General features: G+C 41.0%; 1 protein-coding gene across 1 annotated transcript in view; it reads left to right on the forward strand.

Moving 5' to 3' along the window:
* Positions 1-18,457, forward strand: part of sim2 (SIM bHLH transcription factor 2) — a 52,285-nt gene that overhangs the window by 7,409 nt on the left and 26,419 nt on the right. Inside the window, exons 3-4 of the mRNA XM_049591521.1 lie at positions 11,780-11,862; positions 16,628-16,717. Coding sequence (XP_049447478.1) covers positions 11,780-11,862; positions 16,628-16,717 — 173 coding nt within the window. The remainder of the gene's footprint in view (positions 1-11,779; positions 11,863-16,627; positions 16,718-18,457) is intronic.

Here is an 18,457-nt window from a genome sequence, read left to right on the forward strand (position 1 = left end):
CCTGTTAGAGGTCACCAGCCCAGGAGGATTGTGGAACAGGCTGTCGAAAAGGCCCTGTACAACTTGAATGAGCTTGGCAATGTGGACGCCGTGAAAAATCCACTGGTCACAAAATCTATCGAAAGCAAGCTCCCAGAGTCTTTGAAGAAGGAGTGGCTGGTGTATGCTGCTGCTGATGGGAGAGCTGTCCAATACCAGAACCGCTTTGACATGCTCCTCACGTTCCTGAGAGCACAAGAAACAATATATGAGCAGTTGGACCAGCTAAAAGACGAAGAGCCCAGCAGGAAAGAGACCAGGTTCCAGCAAAAGCACGCCAGAACACAAACTGCCAAGGCTAGTAGTGAACCAGCAAGCTGCATCATCTGTGGTGACACCAAGCACAGAACAAAACTGTATTTCTGCAGGAAATTCAAGACCAACTTAAGACCTTCAGAGAGGAGAAATGCAGTGATGCAGCTGGGTGCTTGCGGTCAGTGCCTCGAGGTTCATGGTGAGATTGGATATTGCCTCTTTTCTGTGTAAGAACACAGAGTGCAAAGACCAGCACCATTACTACCTCTGCCCTTTTGCTGAAACCAAAAATCGGTCCCAAAGGTCAGTTAAATTTGGCACAGTGGGAGGTGGAAGCAGGAGATACACAGAGGCTCAGGAGGAGTTCCTCTCCGCAGTAACTCCGCAGTAAGTGAGCATGGACTACTGGTGGAATGTGGCTTGCTGGAGTTCCCCGTCATCATGATGCTCCTTAATGTCACTGCCAATGCTGGACAAAAGGTCGGAACTCTGATTGACTTGGCCTCAGACACAAATTACATCACGCATAAGGCCGCAGATGAGCTGAACCTCCGGAGTGAAGACGTCACCCTGGTGGTCCATGGAGTTGGTGGGATGAAAGCCTTGGTTGAGACCAAGCAGTACCTGTTAAAGATCCATGTGAACACCCCCAAAGGCACTCTCAAGGCACACCAGCTGGTGTGTTATGGGCTGGTCAGCATCGCCGAGATTCATAGACATGTGCCGGCAAAAAAGTTGCAAAAGATTTTCCCTGATGTTCAACTCCATGAGCTGAAGAGACCCACAGAGGTCCAACTTCTTATAAGTCATAAGGAAGGACAATTGGTGCCTCAGAAAGTTTGCTCTATTGGAAACCTTGTCCTCTGGGATGGCCCACTTGGGAAAACTGTTGGGGGCACTCACCCTGACCTCTTCGAAGAAGCCACTGTGACAGCCCATACCTCCAAGACTCACTTTGCTCGCTCAATGAGAACCGCAGCAGTGAAATACAAAGAACTCACCTGTAAAGATCCAAATTTCTGCAAGACTCCTTTCATCCAGGCCAACACTGCAGCTGCTAACAGAGACTTTCTGAAATGGTGGAAGTGGGACAGACGAAGAAGCAGACCGGATGAGACGTCAGAGAATGAATGTTACTGTTGCTAGGCTAAGCTAACTTGTCATGGATCATGATTATGCATTGACGGTTGCTGCACCTTCTGACACCGAAGCTGTCCCAGTAAACAAGCCGGTAAAACGGAAACGTACGGGTCAACCAAGCAATCCCAGAAGAATTCGGGATAAGAAGAGAGCTAAATCGAGGATAAATATTGGTGTGGCCTTTCCGAGATGGAGAGAGCTTCGTGAAAATCTAGGACTACAATTCGACGCCGACCTCGCGTGTGTTCTACTAGACAGGTAAGCAAACATCTGGCCGATGTTATCGAAATATTAATCATTTCCACCAGTGTATTGCAAGCACTGCTGCCCGCCGGGGCACCAGCGCTCCGGCCAGTGGTTATATGACTACAACTCCCATGATCCCACGCTACTTCGTGATGTCATCCAACTCCCTCTTCTCTTCTTATTGTTTTGGTTTGAGACCCCTAGTGGCAGAAAATTACATATTGCACATTTAAGATATGTAAATGGAGATGACCACTGCAAGAAACCACACTGGCATGCCAAATATCCCTGGGCGGAGGATCCAACATCCTTGCCCGACAACAGGAAGGCCGTTGAAGCAACATTCCTCAGGACGGAGAAACAATTGGCAAAGGAGCCAGAGTGGAAAGCTGCCTACGCCTCCCTGGACCGTCATCTGCACAGGTTCCTTTGGCGGGACTCTGAAAATGACCAAATTGAAAATATGACATAAGAGTCAACACTGGAGACAAACCTGCTGGATGCATTGCTCAACTGGCCATGTGTGAAATTGCCAACTTACCTCAGTTCAGTCATCTCAAAGAAGAAAGGCACGTGCTGCATCAAGGTGCCTATGTTGACGTCATCCTGACCTCTCACAACAACCTGAACCAGCTGAAACTCATCACATCTAACATTGAGCGGATCCTAGATGCTGAGGGGTTTTACATGAAGCCATGGGTCTACTCCAATCAAAGTGGGAGGAGAGTGCCCAGATGTGAGGAGACAGGGCCCAAGACAATAGTTCTACCAAATCAGCTCATGGAGATGACAACAAAGCCCTCGGCCTCGGGTACACACTCGACGATGACAAGCTCCATGTCATGGTCGCCGTGAACTTCTCAAAAAAGAAGAAAAAGGTGCGACTCGGCCAGAATCTACTCAAAGAGGAAGTGCGGTTACAAACTCCAAAACCACTCACCAGAAGAGAGCTGTTAAGCCAAGTTGCAGGACTGTATGATCCCCTGGGTCTGGTGGCTTCGGCAAAGCAAAAAGGAACAATCCTGGTCTGAAGAGCTTTTCAAGAAGCAAAGGCAAAGTGCTGCTCAGCAAAAGACACCTGGGATGCTGCCTTGTCAGACAAGCTCCGGGAGGATGCCATTAAGCTTTTGGAAACTTTGTGGCATCACCTTCTCTGATGGCAGTGAGCACGCATATGGTGCTGTGTTATATCTGCGTTGGAGTTGCACCCATGGCACAGCCGTGAGGCTGGTCGAATCCAAGGCCAAATTGACCCCTCTTACCAAAAAGGAGATGCTGTAAAAGCTGAAATGTGTGGAGCCGTCTTTGCTGCCCTGCTGAAGGGTTACTTTGAAAGACACTGCAGAATCCAGGTGGAGAAGTGGTGTCATCTTTTCGACAGTCAGACCGTCTTAGGAGCAATACAGTGAGAAAGTTACGGCTATCAAACTTTCTTTGCCAGCCGGGTTGGAGAGATCCAGAACAGCACAAATGTCCGAGATTGGTGGTGGATTCTAGGAGCAGTGAATGTTGCAGACCTCATAACAAGAGGAGCTGGCCCCAAAGACTTGACTGAGGACTCAGAATGGCAGATAGGTCCAAAGTTTTTAAGTCTACCAGAAAGTGAGTGGCCAAAGAGATCCACCAGGAACGTTGCCACTGCAGCAAGAGAGAACATCGCAAAAATCCAAGAGAAGTCATTCGTTGCAGTTCTTAATAGAACCTACCTGAAGGAGGACCCAGGGCAGAGCCGGCATTCAGTCCAGAAGATGTCAAGCAGGTCACCTGCAGGACTAGCAGTCCAGATGCTAGTTGATGTAAGGCGTTTCAGTAACCTGACACGGCTGGTCAAGACGGTGGCATGGACAGCTGCGAAAAGGTTCCTGTGGGTCAAGACTAGAGCAGAGTCCTGCATGGGTCCAGTTTTCAAGATCCACCCCGACCCGACCCGGCGACGTACAAACCCGCACCCGAACCGCAAACCCGTACATCAGGCCAATTAATACCGCAACCTTGTCTGACCCGTTGAAACACGACCCACAGCCCGACCCGTAGCCCGGATTTAAAGTAATCATTTTGGGTCCTATTGGCTGAATATTGAACAGCATATCGCCACAGTTAAGGTGCCAGTAAGTAAACAACGACCTGAATGAAGCAGCTCTCACAATAAAAACCTGACTTCAGCTCCATCATCAACCCTCTATGTTCTTCTCCCATATGAGTGTAAATACACTTGTTTGTTACGTTTAATGCTTTTAAACTTTTAATCTATGTAAAGGAACTTTACATGCGACTTACTTTCTGTCCAGAGCGACGTTCAGCAGTTACGAGCCGTCACGTGTTTTTAGAATCCATCGAGGAGAGAAGTAATCCATCAGGGAAACACTTCAGAAACATTATAGTTGTACGTCTTATCCACTTATTTCTCAAATACCTAAATAATTATTTACTGTTTCGGAAGCGGCGCTTGTTAGACGGTGGCAGCCATGTTGATTCTGTCGTCCTATCACAAATTGTGTTATTAGATGGTGAAACGCGTGTAAACAGCTGAACCAATGACCGTTGCAAAATAGCGGAGGCGATCCTCAGAGAGTAAATAATGACCAAGATAGTTATCTGTAGTTTACAGAACTAATGACTGATGTGTTTATCTAAAACCCGCGATCCGACCCGCATGTTATTTTTTCCACCCAGATCTGAACCCCGGAAAAAATGTTTTTTTAAAAACCACCCGCAAATCAGCTGTTTTTGTGGGTACCCGACCCAGTGCAGGACTCTGGACTAGAGATGTGTCAAAGTGGGAGGCAGTGTCTGGATCAGGCATCATCACGGTCAGCGAGAGACAAGATGCTCTTAGAGACCTTTGCCTGGCAGCGCAAACACATGTGACTTTCCCAAGCACCACAACAGACAGACTGGTTGTCTACAGGGACGTGACAAGTGGGCTATTGGTGTGTGGTGGTAGAGTCCAGTACTTTTAAAAGGATGGCAAAGCTGTTCCCCTCCTACCCTTTGGTGCCTGGATCGCAACCCTTTTGGCCCATGAAGCTCACAGTGAAGGACATGACAGAGTAGCGGGGACCTTATTGAGGATGAGACGGAAGGCTTGGGTCATCAGAGGGAGGAGGATTGCCCAAAAAGTTGTTGACAAATGCATCGTCTGCAAGAAAGCAAGAGCCAGGACTTGTCGACAGGTAATGGGTGACCTACCTGAAGAAAAAACAAGACCAACCGCACCATTTGAGTTCACTGCCATCGACTTATTCGGACCCTACCAAGTGAGGGATGACAACAAGAAAAGAGTGTCCATGAAAGTTTGGGGAGTGGTGTTTTGCTGCATGTCAAGCAGGGCCATCCATGCAGAGTTGGCAAACACACTATCAACGGAGAGCTTCTTACTTGCTTACCAGAGGTTTACCGCACTCCGTGGCCATCCATTAAAGGTCTGGTCTGATCCTGGTACCAACTTGGTGGTGCAAAACCCGTTCAGGCAGAGCTGTATGCTTTCCTGGGGGAGCAAAACAAAGAAACCCTGGAAGAGTGGACCTGGAAAATCAATCCGGCTGATTCTCCACACCGAAATAGGGCCGCAGAAGCCGCAGTGCGGATCACTAAGAGGGCGCTCCAAAGTCTTGGGAAGGGAACAGACCTCAGCTTCAGTGAGTTCCTGACAGTACTCCGACTAGCAGCCAACCTCGCCAATGAACGCCCCATAGATGCGAGAGCTCAGACCCTAGAAGACCGACTAGAATACGTCACACCGAACTCTCTCTTGCTTGGTCAAGCTTCGCAGAGCGGTGATCTCAAGACGTTCGACTTCGCCACTTATCCGTACAAAAGACTGCGAGAGATACAAGCCCAAGTCAACCACATCTGGGAGTCCTGGAGTCAGCTCGCTGGTCCAAATCTGTTTGTGCGAGGCAAATGGCACACCACAGAAAGAAACGTCGCCATTGGAGACATAGTCTGGCTGTGTGACCAAAATGCACTTAGAGGACAATTCAAGCTTGGGAGAGTCATCAGCGTGAATCCTGACTCGAAAGGTATCGTAAGAGATGTCAATGTTCAAGTCTCTCCAAGCCATTGTGTTCCGGCCAACAGCTCTAGACCAGCTGTCAAAGGCTCAGCATCCAGCGACAGGAGAAGTACTGTGCTGCATAGAGATGTCAGAATCCTTGTTGTCCTCCTTCCAGTAGAAGACCAGAACAAGCAAGACCACTGACGCTACAACCTTGGACTCACCTGGAGTAACCTGGAGGTTGTGTGATCTTCCCTAGGACCCAGGGAAAGATCGAGTGGGAGGTGTTGCGGCGAGTCAAAGGCGGCTCCAAGCGCATTCTGCTCCTGCTCCTCAGATGGAGGCTGATTGTCCCACTGTGTGTGCAGCGGGGCACGCACATGTATGCTGCCGCCGGCAATCGCTCGCCCACGCCAAGCCTGTCCGCTGTGTGTGAAGCTCCACAGGGGAGGCAGATGAGTAATCACCTGAGCTGGGGAGTGGGGCAGGTCAGCATTGTGTGTGCACGCCGGGAGTCGATGGACGCTTTATGGAGGAACGGGCAAGGAAAAGGATTCTAATGCTCTGAAAGGACTGCCGGTAAGCGTTCGGGATTGATGCTTGCCTCTCTGGTTTCAAGACCTGGCGGTGTTTGAGCCTGTTAGTTGAATTCTTTGTTTGCTGGGTCACTTGTTTAATTTAGTCATAGACATTATGTGGCATATGTGGCATAAAGTTTGCTTCGCTATTTGTAATCTGTGACCCAGGTAGTTGTGTTAGTGTGCGGAGTGATGTGATTCATGGAAATGCACTATTAAAAATATTTCAGTTAAAAGGATATTTAAAAATAGATTATTAGTTAATTATTTGGTAAGCAGACAGAAATCAGGTACAATATCAGTAAACTGTGAACTGTAAAAAACTGTTAAACTGTGTGCTGTAAAACCTGTTAAAACATGTAACTTAAGACATTTAATTTAGTTAAAAATCTAAAATAGGAATAATTAGTGAGTCTAAATTTAATGTCATTTCATTTGAAGCTACTGCTAAAATCCTTTTTGCTGACATTTGTGAAAGTTAAAGTGGGGGGTGTGTCTATAGTTTATATGTGATATTTAGCAGTGCTGTGCCTTTGTGTGCTGTTATGATCCATTCTCATTTTGGGTGTTTTTTGTTTTATCAAAGGTTTTTCACCTGTGCTCATCATGCAATAAAAGAAAATTAAGTGCACTGAGTGAAGTCCAGTGTCTGGTTTCAAAGAGTGTGAGGCCCTTCCCTTTCAAGTGTGGGAAAGCTTGCACCGACACGACAGGGGGGGTCTTTCCTTTACCTTAACTGTACCATAGATATCATACACAGATATTGTAAAACAATTCAAATGCCATTGAACATAATTGGGAATGTTGCAGAACAGTCCACTAGCAATGTTCTGTATGGTAATATGGTTGGATGTAATGAACATAAGAGTGTCCCTGCTGTCTAAACAGTAAAAATGGCATCATTTGTAATTCTAAGTTGCCATGAAAGAGCTGATCATCTCCAATCTGCCTGATCTTTTTTCACACCAGCAGTAGGCAGTAGTGTCACTGACTTGGACGAAGCAAAAAGATTAGTTTGCTTGCATGTTTGGGTGTTTTGTTGGAGGCCTCTCCGTCAGCAAGCCCAAACAGTGTAGTGTTAGTGTGGGTTAATAAGGTGGTCAATTCAACAAAACTATGCAACAACAAAAAATTAAAGCATGAATTCTCACTTCCCTCTACTTGTATTTCATGCAGATAGTTTTGGTTTCAGTTGTCCAGGTTCAGACATCTCTACTCCCAACCCAACACAGTGGAGTTGGATAGAAAGTCATGTGTAGAATAAGACTGAGAGTGTCCAGTCATTCAAGCAGCCCTGTGAGCTGAACAGTACAGCTGTGTTTTAAACTAAATGTGGACATCAGTCAGCTGGTAAACATGTTCACAATGACTGCTAACATGCTCATGTTAACCTGGTATAATATTTATAGTGTTAACCACCTTAGTTTAGCATGTTACATTGCTAATATTTCTTCAATAGCGGTAAACTAACTGCATCACTGAGACTGACGAGAATGTCATTTTGTAGGTATTTTATTTCATAAACCAATGTATTAGACAAAGGGATGTTGTGACCTGATGATGGCGCAAGATTAAAAGTGAAGGGTTCACCAACATTAATAGAATTCCTTAGGGGACATGAATGTGTAAACCAAATGTCATGGCATGCTAAAACCACACATGCACCTCATGATGGCGCTAGTCAGGGATCACCAAAGTTAAAAGGATACATCCTCTGGGAACCAAGAATGCTTGTAAAACATTTGGTGCCAATATATCCAGTACATGCTGACATATGAAAACAGCAATTGTAGCTTTACCTGTCAGCCCTCAGCCCCTGGAGAGGCCAGTAGAACAGGGAACCAGGGGTCTTCTTGATGAACTGATTACGCAGAAAACCAAGGCTGAATGAGGTATACACGACCTACCTCGTAAAAGTTGTGATCTATAAATACAGTCTTGATGAGAGAAACTTTGATCCATGCCCACGAACATTTTGGAGATGGAAAATTGGCGATGCAGATGGTAAAGTGGAGGCCTAATTGTAGAAATTATTGAAATTTTTTTTGGCACACACCATTTTTTCCTTTTGTCCATACATACATTTTTAGTATGGATCCTACACACTGTTTTATAAATGAGACCCCAGGCAAGGTAGAAGAGAGCAAAGCCACTACAATGACAAACATCAGTCTCACAAGAAAGGTGACATCCCCTTGCTTTTGCAAGGACTTGTTGCCCAGAATCAGAGGTAAAAAGTACAAAGTTAGCATGACCACAGTGGTCACATTTATGGGAAATACAGTGGTGGAAAAAAGTTTTCGGACACCCCATGCATTTGTGAAATATTGCATTAAGAATCACTCTTAGGTCTTCAAGTGCAATTTCTTTTAGTACAGTCACAGCCAAAATACTAAATAAATCCTAAAAAAGCCATTACAAACTTAAAATTGATTGGTTCCATAAAAATACATAAGAAATTTTGAGTATTGGGTCATTTTGGTACCAGTGATGAAGGGCGTTCTTTTTATTAAAAGACACAATTTTTGTTGCCAAGCTTCGTGTCTACATAAAGCCAGCACATCTGAAAGTTCTTCAGACACAAAAATGGCTAAAACAAGGAACCTAACGCAGGAAACACGCCTGAAGATAAAGATTCTCAGCCAGGAAGGGTACAGCTGCCGCCAGATAGCCAGGAAGTGCAGATGCAGTCCTTCAGCAGTTGGATACACTCTGCAGAAATACAGACCAACCAACAGCTTGGAAGACAAACCAAGATCTGGGCATCCAAGGGTTTCTTCAGCAAGAAATGACCGCATCCTGATCCGCATGTGCAGGCAAAACCGCCGAATGACATCACAGGAGCTTCAGCAGCAGTGGTCAAACCAAACTGGTGTCCAGTGTTCCACCCACACTGTCGTGGCCGACTTTTAGATCATGGCTTAAGGTCCTACAAGGCTATCAAGAAGCCCCTGATCAATGAGAGACAGAGGTTACCCGCGTCGTTGGGCCCAGGCACACAAGAACTGGACAGCCAGGAATTGGAAGAAGATTTTGTGGTCAGATGAGTCCAGTTTCCAGCTTTATCTTCCTCCTACTAATGTGAGGGTACGAGAAGGCCAGGCGAAGCATTATCTCCAGCATGTACAGTACCTACTGTCAAGCATGGTGGAGGCAGTATCATGGTTTGGGGATGCATGAGTGCTGCTGGTGTTGGTCATCTCACTGTCTGTGATGGCACATTGAACTCTACCAAGTATTGTACCATTCTCAAAACCCACATACTCTCTTCTGCGCGTGCACTGTTCCGTCGAGGTAAAAACTGGATGTTTCAACAAGATAATGCCCCTTGCCACACATCCAAGGCCAGTAGAACTTGGCTGCAGGAGCACAGTATCCAGGTCTTAGAGTGGCCAGCTCAATCCCCGGACATGAGCCCCATTGAAAATCTGTGGTGGATTATCAAAAGGTCTGTTTCAAAGCATAAACCAAAGAATTTAGAAGAATTAAAAGCAGTAATTCAAGAAGAATGGGACAAGATTACCCCTCAACAGTGTGAAAGGCTCGTGGGGAACATGCCAGCCAGGATTAGAGCTCTACTACGTGCCAATGGCAGGACTACTAAATATTAATTTGATGATGTGATGGTTTATTTATTTTTTGTTCAGTTTTGAGCACATTCTCTGTTATTTTTTGACTCTGATACCGACAATGTTGAGAACTGGCATATTGAAACTGTCAAGAATTTAGTTTTGTTAGTTTTTCTTGTAAACAATAAACAAAAAAAATATAATTTGTATTTGTTTGTATCTGTCTAATGCAGCCACACCTTTTGAAACACAAAAAAGATTTTTCCACAAATATTTCATGATAATATTTGAGATTGTGTAAAATTTTAAGGGTGTCCGAAAACTTTTTTCCACCACTGTACAGTAGGTTGAAATATACCAGAATATTCCTATCTGAATAAGTTACTGCCTCATATTTCTCTGCTGCTGAGAGTCTGCAGGCAGACTACTTACTGTCTTGCTGTCATATATATCACTGATTGAAACAGTGGCCTGCTTTGCAGTTTATTTGCTCATGCTGCTGTGCAAGACTTAGAGACATAACTAGATTAACCTGTTTACATTCTATTCAAACATCCTGTATATGATCATCACACATATGATTATAAGTGGGATACTGAGTGTGTATGTGCATGGGTGTGCCCTCAACTAGAGTCATGTAGTTAATAAACTGAAGACAAGAAAAAAATGATAAGATTTGTAAGCATCTACATCCTAAAATTCTTGTCTATACAAAGTACGATAGAATAATTGTACAAAATATTACAGGAAACCAAAAAAGGAAGGGTTTTTTCTCTGCTATTTGTCTCTAACATACCCATGGCTTTATTAATTTGAATACAGGCCTATTGTAGGCTTGGTGTTTATACTGTAAATAGACTTAGAATAAATACTATTGGCATCATAAAATGTGTTCAAGTCTTTATGACAGGTGCTAACAAAACCCACAAATTAGTACAGAAATGACACACTGTCCTTTGTGGAGGATTCAAAGACACAGGACACATCATATCTCTAATGAATTATAAAAGTGACAGTGGTGCACATTTAAATGTACTCTCTGAGCAGCAAGGTGTGGTTTATGACATAGACCAGAAGCTGGATAAAGTCGAGTTAAACTAAAATACCATGTGCTCTGACAGCACATATTTGGGGTTGTCCCTGAGGACTTAAAAAACACAGCTAACCAAGCTGCAGTTGTGCCTCTCTAAACTGCTTGCTTTATGACTGATTCTGCACAAATAGGATAAGGCTACACCACCTTCTTACCAATGCTCCAACAAACAACTAAAGTGCACTGCTCTTAGTATCAAAGAATCCAAGAATCAAATAATTAAAAAAAAAAAAAAAAAGAAAGATCTGGCAACTTTGTCTTGTATTTTCAAAACAGGTCAACCCTCCAATTTTCTTTTCTTTTTTTTTTTAATCTTTTGATAGAGTGTGTGTGTGTGTGTGTGTGTGTGTGTGTGTGTGTGTGCGTAATGTCTGTGGCCTGGGAATAATTGTTGTTTATTTGTTTATTATTTGATTTTTATTGTGAAAATTTGATAAATGAATTTCAATATAGATGATTATAACATTCCCAGCCTTGTACCACATCCTCTTTGGTATATTTATTTTTCTTTTCTTTTTCTTTCTTTTTAATATTTCTTTCCAGGTCTTGGTTGTATCAGAGAGCAGAACTACATAACTCTGGAAGGTCAAAGATGCACAAAAATGTTGTTATAGTTTCTTACCATTGTCAATGCCAGAATCTTACTGGGGTGGCATTGTGGAAAATGATAGCAGTGCTCAAACAGATGCTCTCTCTACTGGAAATAATGCCCTCGATCTGCACAGTGTCAAACTTGCATGTTTGGTGTGAAAGCCCAGTGACTGTGTCTTTACCTCTCTGAGTATTTTTCTTTTTGATGATAGATGGAGTGTCAGGCATCGTCTCCCTGACTGTCTTACCATGTCTGTCTCTCTCTCTGTAGGTCTGGGTGATGGATGGGGTCAGTCAACAAGGTTCAGTCCTCTCGACAGCATGGCCAAAGAACTTGGTTCCCACCTTTTACAAGTCAGTACAGGAAACACAGGAAACACTACACTCATTCTCGCACTGCAGTTTACTCTTCCAGACTACTGTAATGTTTTACTATTCTATGGGATGACTGATGACTGAAACTGCTGCTCTAAACCAAACTATATCACTGTATGCTTACTGTGTTTTAAACGATGCTTTGCTTTGCAGCATTAGAGTGGGGATCAGCAATTAGCAGCAGGTAGCTTGTGGACCGAATATTGGCCTTACACAAAATCACATTGTATTGTGCCCGCAATTACATTTGAAATTTGCCTTTTACAACACATTAGTGACTTTGGGCTTCTGTGTGTGCTTCATCAGGGAGTGCTGTTTTTTGCGCAGACCAGTGGTGTTGTTAGGCCTGGGCACCCAAGGCATCCACCCTGAATGTTTTATGAATAGCCCCAGATCTAAATTTTATTTAATTCTAATTTAAAAAAATAAATAAATAAATAAGAATGGGCCTAATTATATTTTTTTTAAAAAGTCCCAGATCTTATGATGTTTCATTTTGTTCATGCATTAAAGCCCTCAAAAATAATATGATGTTGAATTTAAAACAACGCTTTGGGTCCTCTGTGTCATTCAAGCAGCACATTTTGTTGTGATTAGGTGCAACAGAGAGAGTGCATCAGTAATCACTTCAATGTTGCAGCTGGTAAAAGTGGAGCTCATTTTAAATGCTTTATATCCTGCTGTGTAGTTTTATCTAAAATTATACTTCATAATTTATTAGTTGATTACATTTTTGTATTAATAATCTAAGTTTTCACAGCAACTAAATTAGACAACTAAATTAGACAAATAACTGTAGTGGAGTAAAAAGTACAATGTTTCCCTCTGAGATGTAGAGGGTTAGAAGTAAAGTAGCATTAAAAGGAAATACTCAAGTTCAAGTCCCTTAAAATTCTCTAGATTTTAATGATAGCAGCTGCAAAGTATTCTGTTTCTACTCTATTGTATGCTGATTTTTTTTAAAGCATTAAAATAGAGCTTGTTCATACTAAAAAGGTCATACACCCCTCACTGCAGGAACCAACATGGGGCTTTCTACAACCCTAACCTGTACAAACCTTTTGAGGTTTGGTACCATGCTCTTCATTACTTTTCATTGTATTTTCATTAATATGCAGCAGGGAGGCTGTGATATAAGAAGTGCTGCTGATATTACAAATTTTCCTGAAAATGTATCCATGGCATTGTGTTGAACTACTTAATGGAAACAAAAGCAGAACCTTCAATGGATAGACCTTCAGCTACATCAAGTTTCTGCAGTGGAAAAGAGAAATAGCCTACTATAATGCATATTAAAATCAGGTATACTGCAGAGTTCTGGGGTCTCATTTATAAACATTGCATATGCACAAAACGACGCCTGAAAGTGGCATACGCCATTTTCCACGCAAAAGTTGTGATTTATAAAAGCAGACTTGATAGGAGAAACTTTGACTCATGCTCACGAACATTTTGGAGACGGGAAATTGGTGACGCAGATGGTCAGGTGGAAGTCTCATTGTAGAAATGGTCAAATATTTTGTGGTGTAGCTACGCCATTTTTGGCTTTTGTCTGTACATACATTTCTAATATGGATCCTACGCTACGTTTTTTAAATGAGACCCTTGATCTGCTGCGGGTAACTCAACTGGTTAGGATGTACAGTGTGGGCTCTATTGTGGCGTCGGTGCATTATGAGGAACGCAGCTCTGCCTTTCCTGGGCTGCTCTGAAGTTGATTCCTCACTTGCGCTGGTTTGGTATCTTGGTGACTCGTGCCCGTCATTCAGAGGAGAGGCGCGGTAGAGCGTGTGACGATGCCAATCCAGCTGCATGCTGCAACCAGAGGTGGGTAGTAACTAGTTACATTTACTCAGTTACATTAACTTGAGTAACTTTTTGGAAAAAATTGTACTTTTCAGAGTAGTTTTAATGCAAAATACTTTTTACTTTTACTTGAGTTATATTGTTTTAAAGCAACAATACTCTTACTTGAGTACAATATTTGGCTACTCTACCCACCTCTGAGTACATAATTACACACACACACACACACACACACACACACACACACACATATATATATATATATATATATATATATATATATATACATACATATATATGTACAGTATATATAAGAATATATTTGTGTTTCTTGTGCCTTGATTTATGTTATGTTTGTAAAGATTTAATTTATTTTTGTTTTAGTTAAAGGGCTATCGTTTAAAATACATGAATTTGCAGATTATTATTTTTGATTGATTGATTACGTTCATGTTCTTATTTTATAAATAAATCAGACGTTACTCGGTACTTGAGTAGTTTTTTCACCAAATACTCTTTTACTCAAGTAATTATTTGGATGACTACTTTTTACTTTTACTTGAGTAATATTGTTCTAAATTATCAGTACTCTAACTTGAGTACAGTATTTGGCTACTCTACCCACCTCTGCAACCTGGGTGCGCGTCGCGCGGTCTGCCGCCGCCTGTTCACTTTAATTGATATAACACGCCCAACGTCTTAGAAATCACGAAACATGTTTCGCTCGTTTTTCCATTGCTCTTCTTATTGTTATGACATAATGTCAGTGAGACAGAATGTAAAACAGAGCGATTTATGCCACATTTTGAATTTTACTTTCCTTCTACTTAAAGCATTGCGGTGGTAGCTACCCAGCTGCAGATCGTTTTTCTATAGATCACTGACATTGTAAAACTGCGCACTATTACACATAATGACGGTCGGTCCAGAAAGGTGAACTCAGACAAATCCTTGGCAGGATATTCGAGGAACTAGCTGTATCCATGAGCCCCCTCGACCCTGCGCAGTACAGAGCGTCCTCTGAGGAAAACTCTCCATAAGATATCTAAACTGTTATTGCGTCATGGCGGGGACAGCTCTGTGTTTAAAAGAGACGGAAGCCCCTAAAACACAGTTTCTTTCTGACTCCCCACCCGTGCCTTAATGCGCCACAGTTGCGCCAGGCTCTCACTCATTTTCTTTTTTCATATCACTTGACTCACAGCTGCACCTTAAATATTTTCACGACTGTTTTCACCAGCGTGGCCCTCTGCTAACCTACTTTAAATATTCATTCTGGTACTATTTTTCTCATACTGGCGAGACTGTTAAAAATTATTACTACTGATGAAATTATTATTACACAGTACATGTAAATTTAAGTTTAAAAAGGCTATATGTACTGCTTCTGTCAGCTCTTCTGCTCATACTTTTTCTCTTTTCCAACCATTTCCACTCACCTTTATTTATTTTACTTTCAGTATCACAATCATGTTTATTTGTAACTCCTATTCACACTCAGCATACATGAGAGAATACATGTAAAAACATACATCCATGTGACAAAGCTGCCACATTTTGATGTACAATGGTATTTCTCTGGCTCTCTCTCAAATAAGTGAATTGATCACCAAACAGTATCAGTCATGGTTATTAAACACTAAAAAAAGAGAGACATTTATAACAGCTATGAAACAATTATCTACAAAGAAAAATGATAGTCAAATGGTTAAACTGGGCCAGTACTCTCCAGCGTGACATGATAGCTAAATGTTGACTTCTGTTATGTATTTCTCAGTATTGTCACTTTTAAATGAATGGTAATCAACTGGTGGTAATCAATTTGTGTCAAGCACAATAGGCCTACTGAAAAATGTGCAGCTGCTCAGAGGTACAGTATGTGGTCTAGTTAAGACAGAAAGTCACTGGATAAGAGTTTCCAGTTCTGCTTGGCCTCGAAATTCCTGTCCATAAAAGGACCATTTAGTCAGGGCATGTATTAGGCTTAACTTTTGAAAATTTCTGCACATTTAATGCTAAATTTCATTTAAAAAAATAGTTAATGTACCATCAAATAATTAATTCACACACAATGTATGCCCTTAAATTTAGATTAGCTTAATGACAGATTTATTCCAATATAAGCTCTGAATTATGTTCCTTCTCTATAGCCTGTTGAGTCATGAATGATGCAAGAGATCAGCAAAATATATAATATGATAATATAAAATATATTAGAATTATTAAAATATCTGCAAAATGTTCACTGCCCTTATTTTTCTGTTTAGTTTATTAAGTCAACGCTCAAGGCCTTTAATTTAACTAGTCTTCACTGAAAATATTTAATAAGAAATAGGTAGATATGGTACTGATATACAGATTTTCCCTGTCTATCATGTTGCCATGCACTGAAAACAGAAAGGAGAGCGTTCACTGCAGTTAAGATTAAACATGGTCTTTCTGCTACAAATACCACTCACAGTATTCATTCATCAACAGAAAGTAAAAGGACAAATAAATTAAACATTTATTGATTTCATTCATCAAGTGGGAGAAATACAAATGGGCTACTGATTTTTTATTTAAGTGTTCACACTTGGAATGATATATTTTTACTGGGATTTTTTACAGTATTCATTTATACCCTATTTTCACCAATTTATTTATTTATTCTTTAACATAAACATACACATAAACTCCCAGGTGTTTTTCCTAATAAAAAAAAAACTAAGGGGCTTAATAAAAGTAAGTCAAGGGTAAATAACACAAATGTCTATACTTACTAAATTGCTAATGGCTGCATAACAACAAAGTTGTTAGGAGGCAGTGCTGAAAATTTTAAGAATACTGGCACCATCCACTTTTACATCATAATGGCAAAGATATTCACACACAACAAAAACTCATTATCATTCCTTACTTGTGTTTAACAGTAACTACTTTGTCACTGTTCCCCCAGACTCTGGATGGCTTTGTGTTTGTTGTTGCCTCTGATGGCAAAATCATGTACATCTCTGAAACAGCGTCGGTCCACCTTGGCCTTTCCCAGGTAAGACCCTCTTCCTTGAAGTCACTCATACCATAAAAAACAGTATAATAAGAGCATGTACCATATGACATAACACATTTGGGATGTGGCAGAGATGGAATAGTACAGTGGCCATTGCAAATTAAAATAACTCCAAATGTCCAAATGTAACATCCAAATGAAGAAAAATCTTCACCAGCTTGATGGCACACAAAACATCAATTTAATGACACATGCAAGCATTTAGAGAACATCTTCACCAACTCAGAGGAATGTCAGTTGGATGATTTATTGTGTTGTCAGTTGTAAGTTTTAGCCTGTTGTCTATTCAGTGTTATAGTGGGTCATCAAGTTTATGTTTTAGTGTGTTGTCAAGTTGATGTATTAGTGTGTCATCAGTTTGATATTTTAGTGTTTTGTTAAATTAATATTTTAGTGTGGTGTTAATTTGATCTTTTAGTGTGTTGTCAATTAAAACTTTTAGTATGGTGTTGAGTTGATGTTTTAGTCTGTCCTCAAGATGATTTTTTTTAGTGTGTCATGAATTTGATCTTTGAGCCCATTGTGAATCTGATGTTTTAGTGCGTCACGGTGATTTAGCCTGTTGTCAAATTTTTGTTCCAGTCTGTTGTCAATTAAAAGTTTTAGTGTGGTGTCAAGTTGATGTTTTCAATCAAATTGACGTTTTTATTTTATTTTATTTTATTAATTTTTTTCAAAACTTTATTTAACACGTAAGAAGTTTACAGAATGCAAATCTTCAACATTACACATATATGTCATATATCACATATGCCAGGGGGGATAAGAGTTTACAAGAAAATATTAAAATGATCACAAATATTAATGGTTTTGATTGCCTTTTGATTAAGGGAAAATTTAATGGAATCGATGTACTGCTTGACCTCACTGTAGAAAGCAACAAAAGAAGGTTTTCTATGTGTAAACTTACATTTGTGAATGTGAAATCTTGCCAAAAGTATGATGAGATTAATAATAAATGTTTCGTTGGGTTTTGCTGTATTTCCGATTAAGTCCAAGAGTCCAAACAGTACATCCCTCCAAAACAGCTTAAATTCTTTTTCAATATTGTCAGCAATAAAATTACAAATATCGCTCCAGAGGCTTTTTAAATGAGTAACAGTTTCAATATTGACAGAACAAAAGTGCATTTCACATCTATGTCTCTTTTAAATCTTTTAACAATATGATCATTAGATGGATAACATCTATGAATTATTTTAAACGAAATTTCTCTAACTTTGTTGGTCAACAGGTATGGGTTGGGTAAGAGCCAGACCTTTCTCCAGTCAATATGTCCATGTATTTATTCCAGTGTGAGACAGCATACGGAACTGTAATGACATCCCTTTTAAACAGGAATCTAATCAATTTATTGGTTTTACCAGGACAAACAGTTTTTACCAATTGGAGTATCAGTCAAGGATAACAGGGATAGTTGTTGGATTTCCACTCTTGGTTGAGATCTAAATAACATGCAAATACCAGAAGGGATTGCTCCAAAGACTTTTGCAAAGTCTCCAGGTGACACAGGAACATTGTATTCTGCTAGAAACTCATTATAAGAGTAGAGAAGACCATCCATGTTAAATAATTTGTCTTACATACACAATGTTATTATTAAACCAGTATTCAATAAAAAGGGATTTGTGTTTAAACAGTATGTCCTTGTTGTTCCATATAAAATATTTATGGGGTGAAAAGTTATGTTTGAAAATGAGAGGCCATGAAAGGAAGGCC

The sequence above is a fragment of the Epinephelus fuscoguttatus genome, linkage group LG12, assembly GCF_011397635.1.
Source record: "Epinephelus fuscoguttatus linkage group LG12, E.fuscoguttatus.final_Chr_v1".
NCBI lineage: Eukaryota > Metazoa > Chordata > Actinopteri > Perciformes > Serranidae > Epinephelus > Epinephelus fuscoguttatus.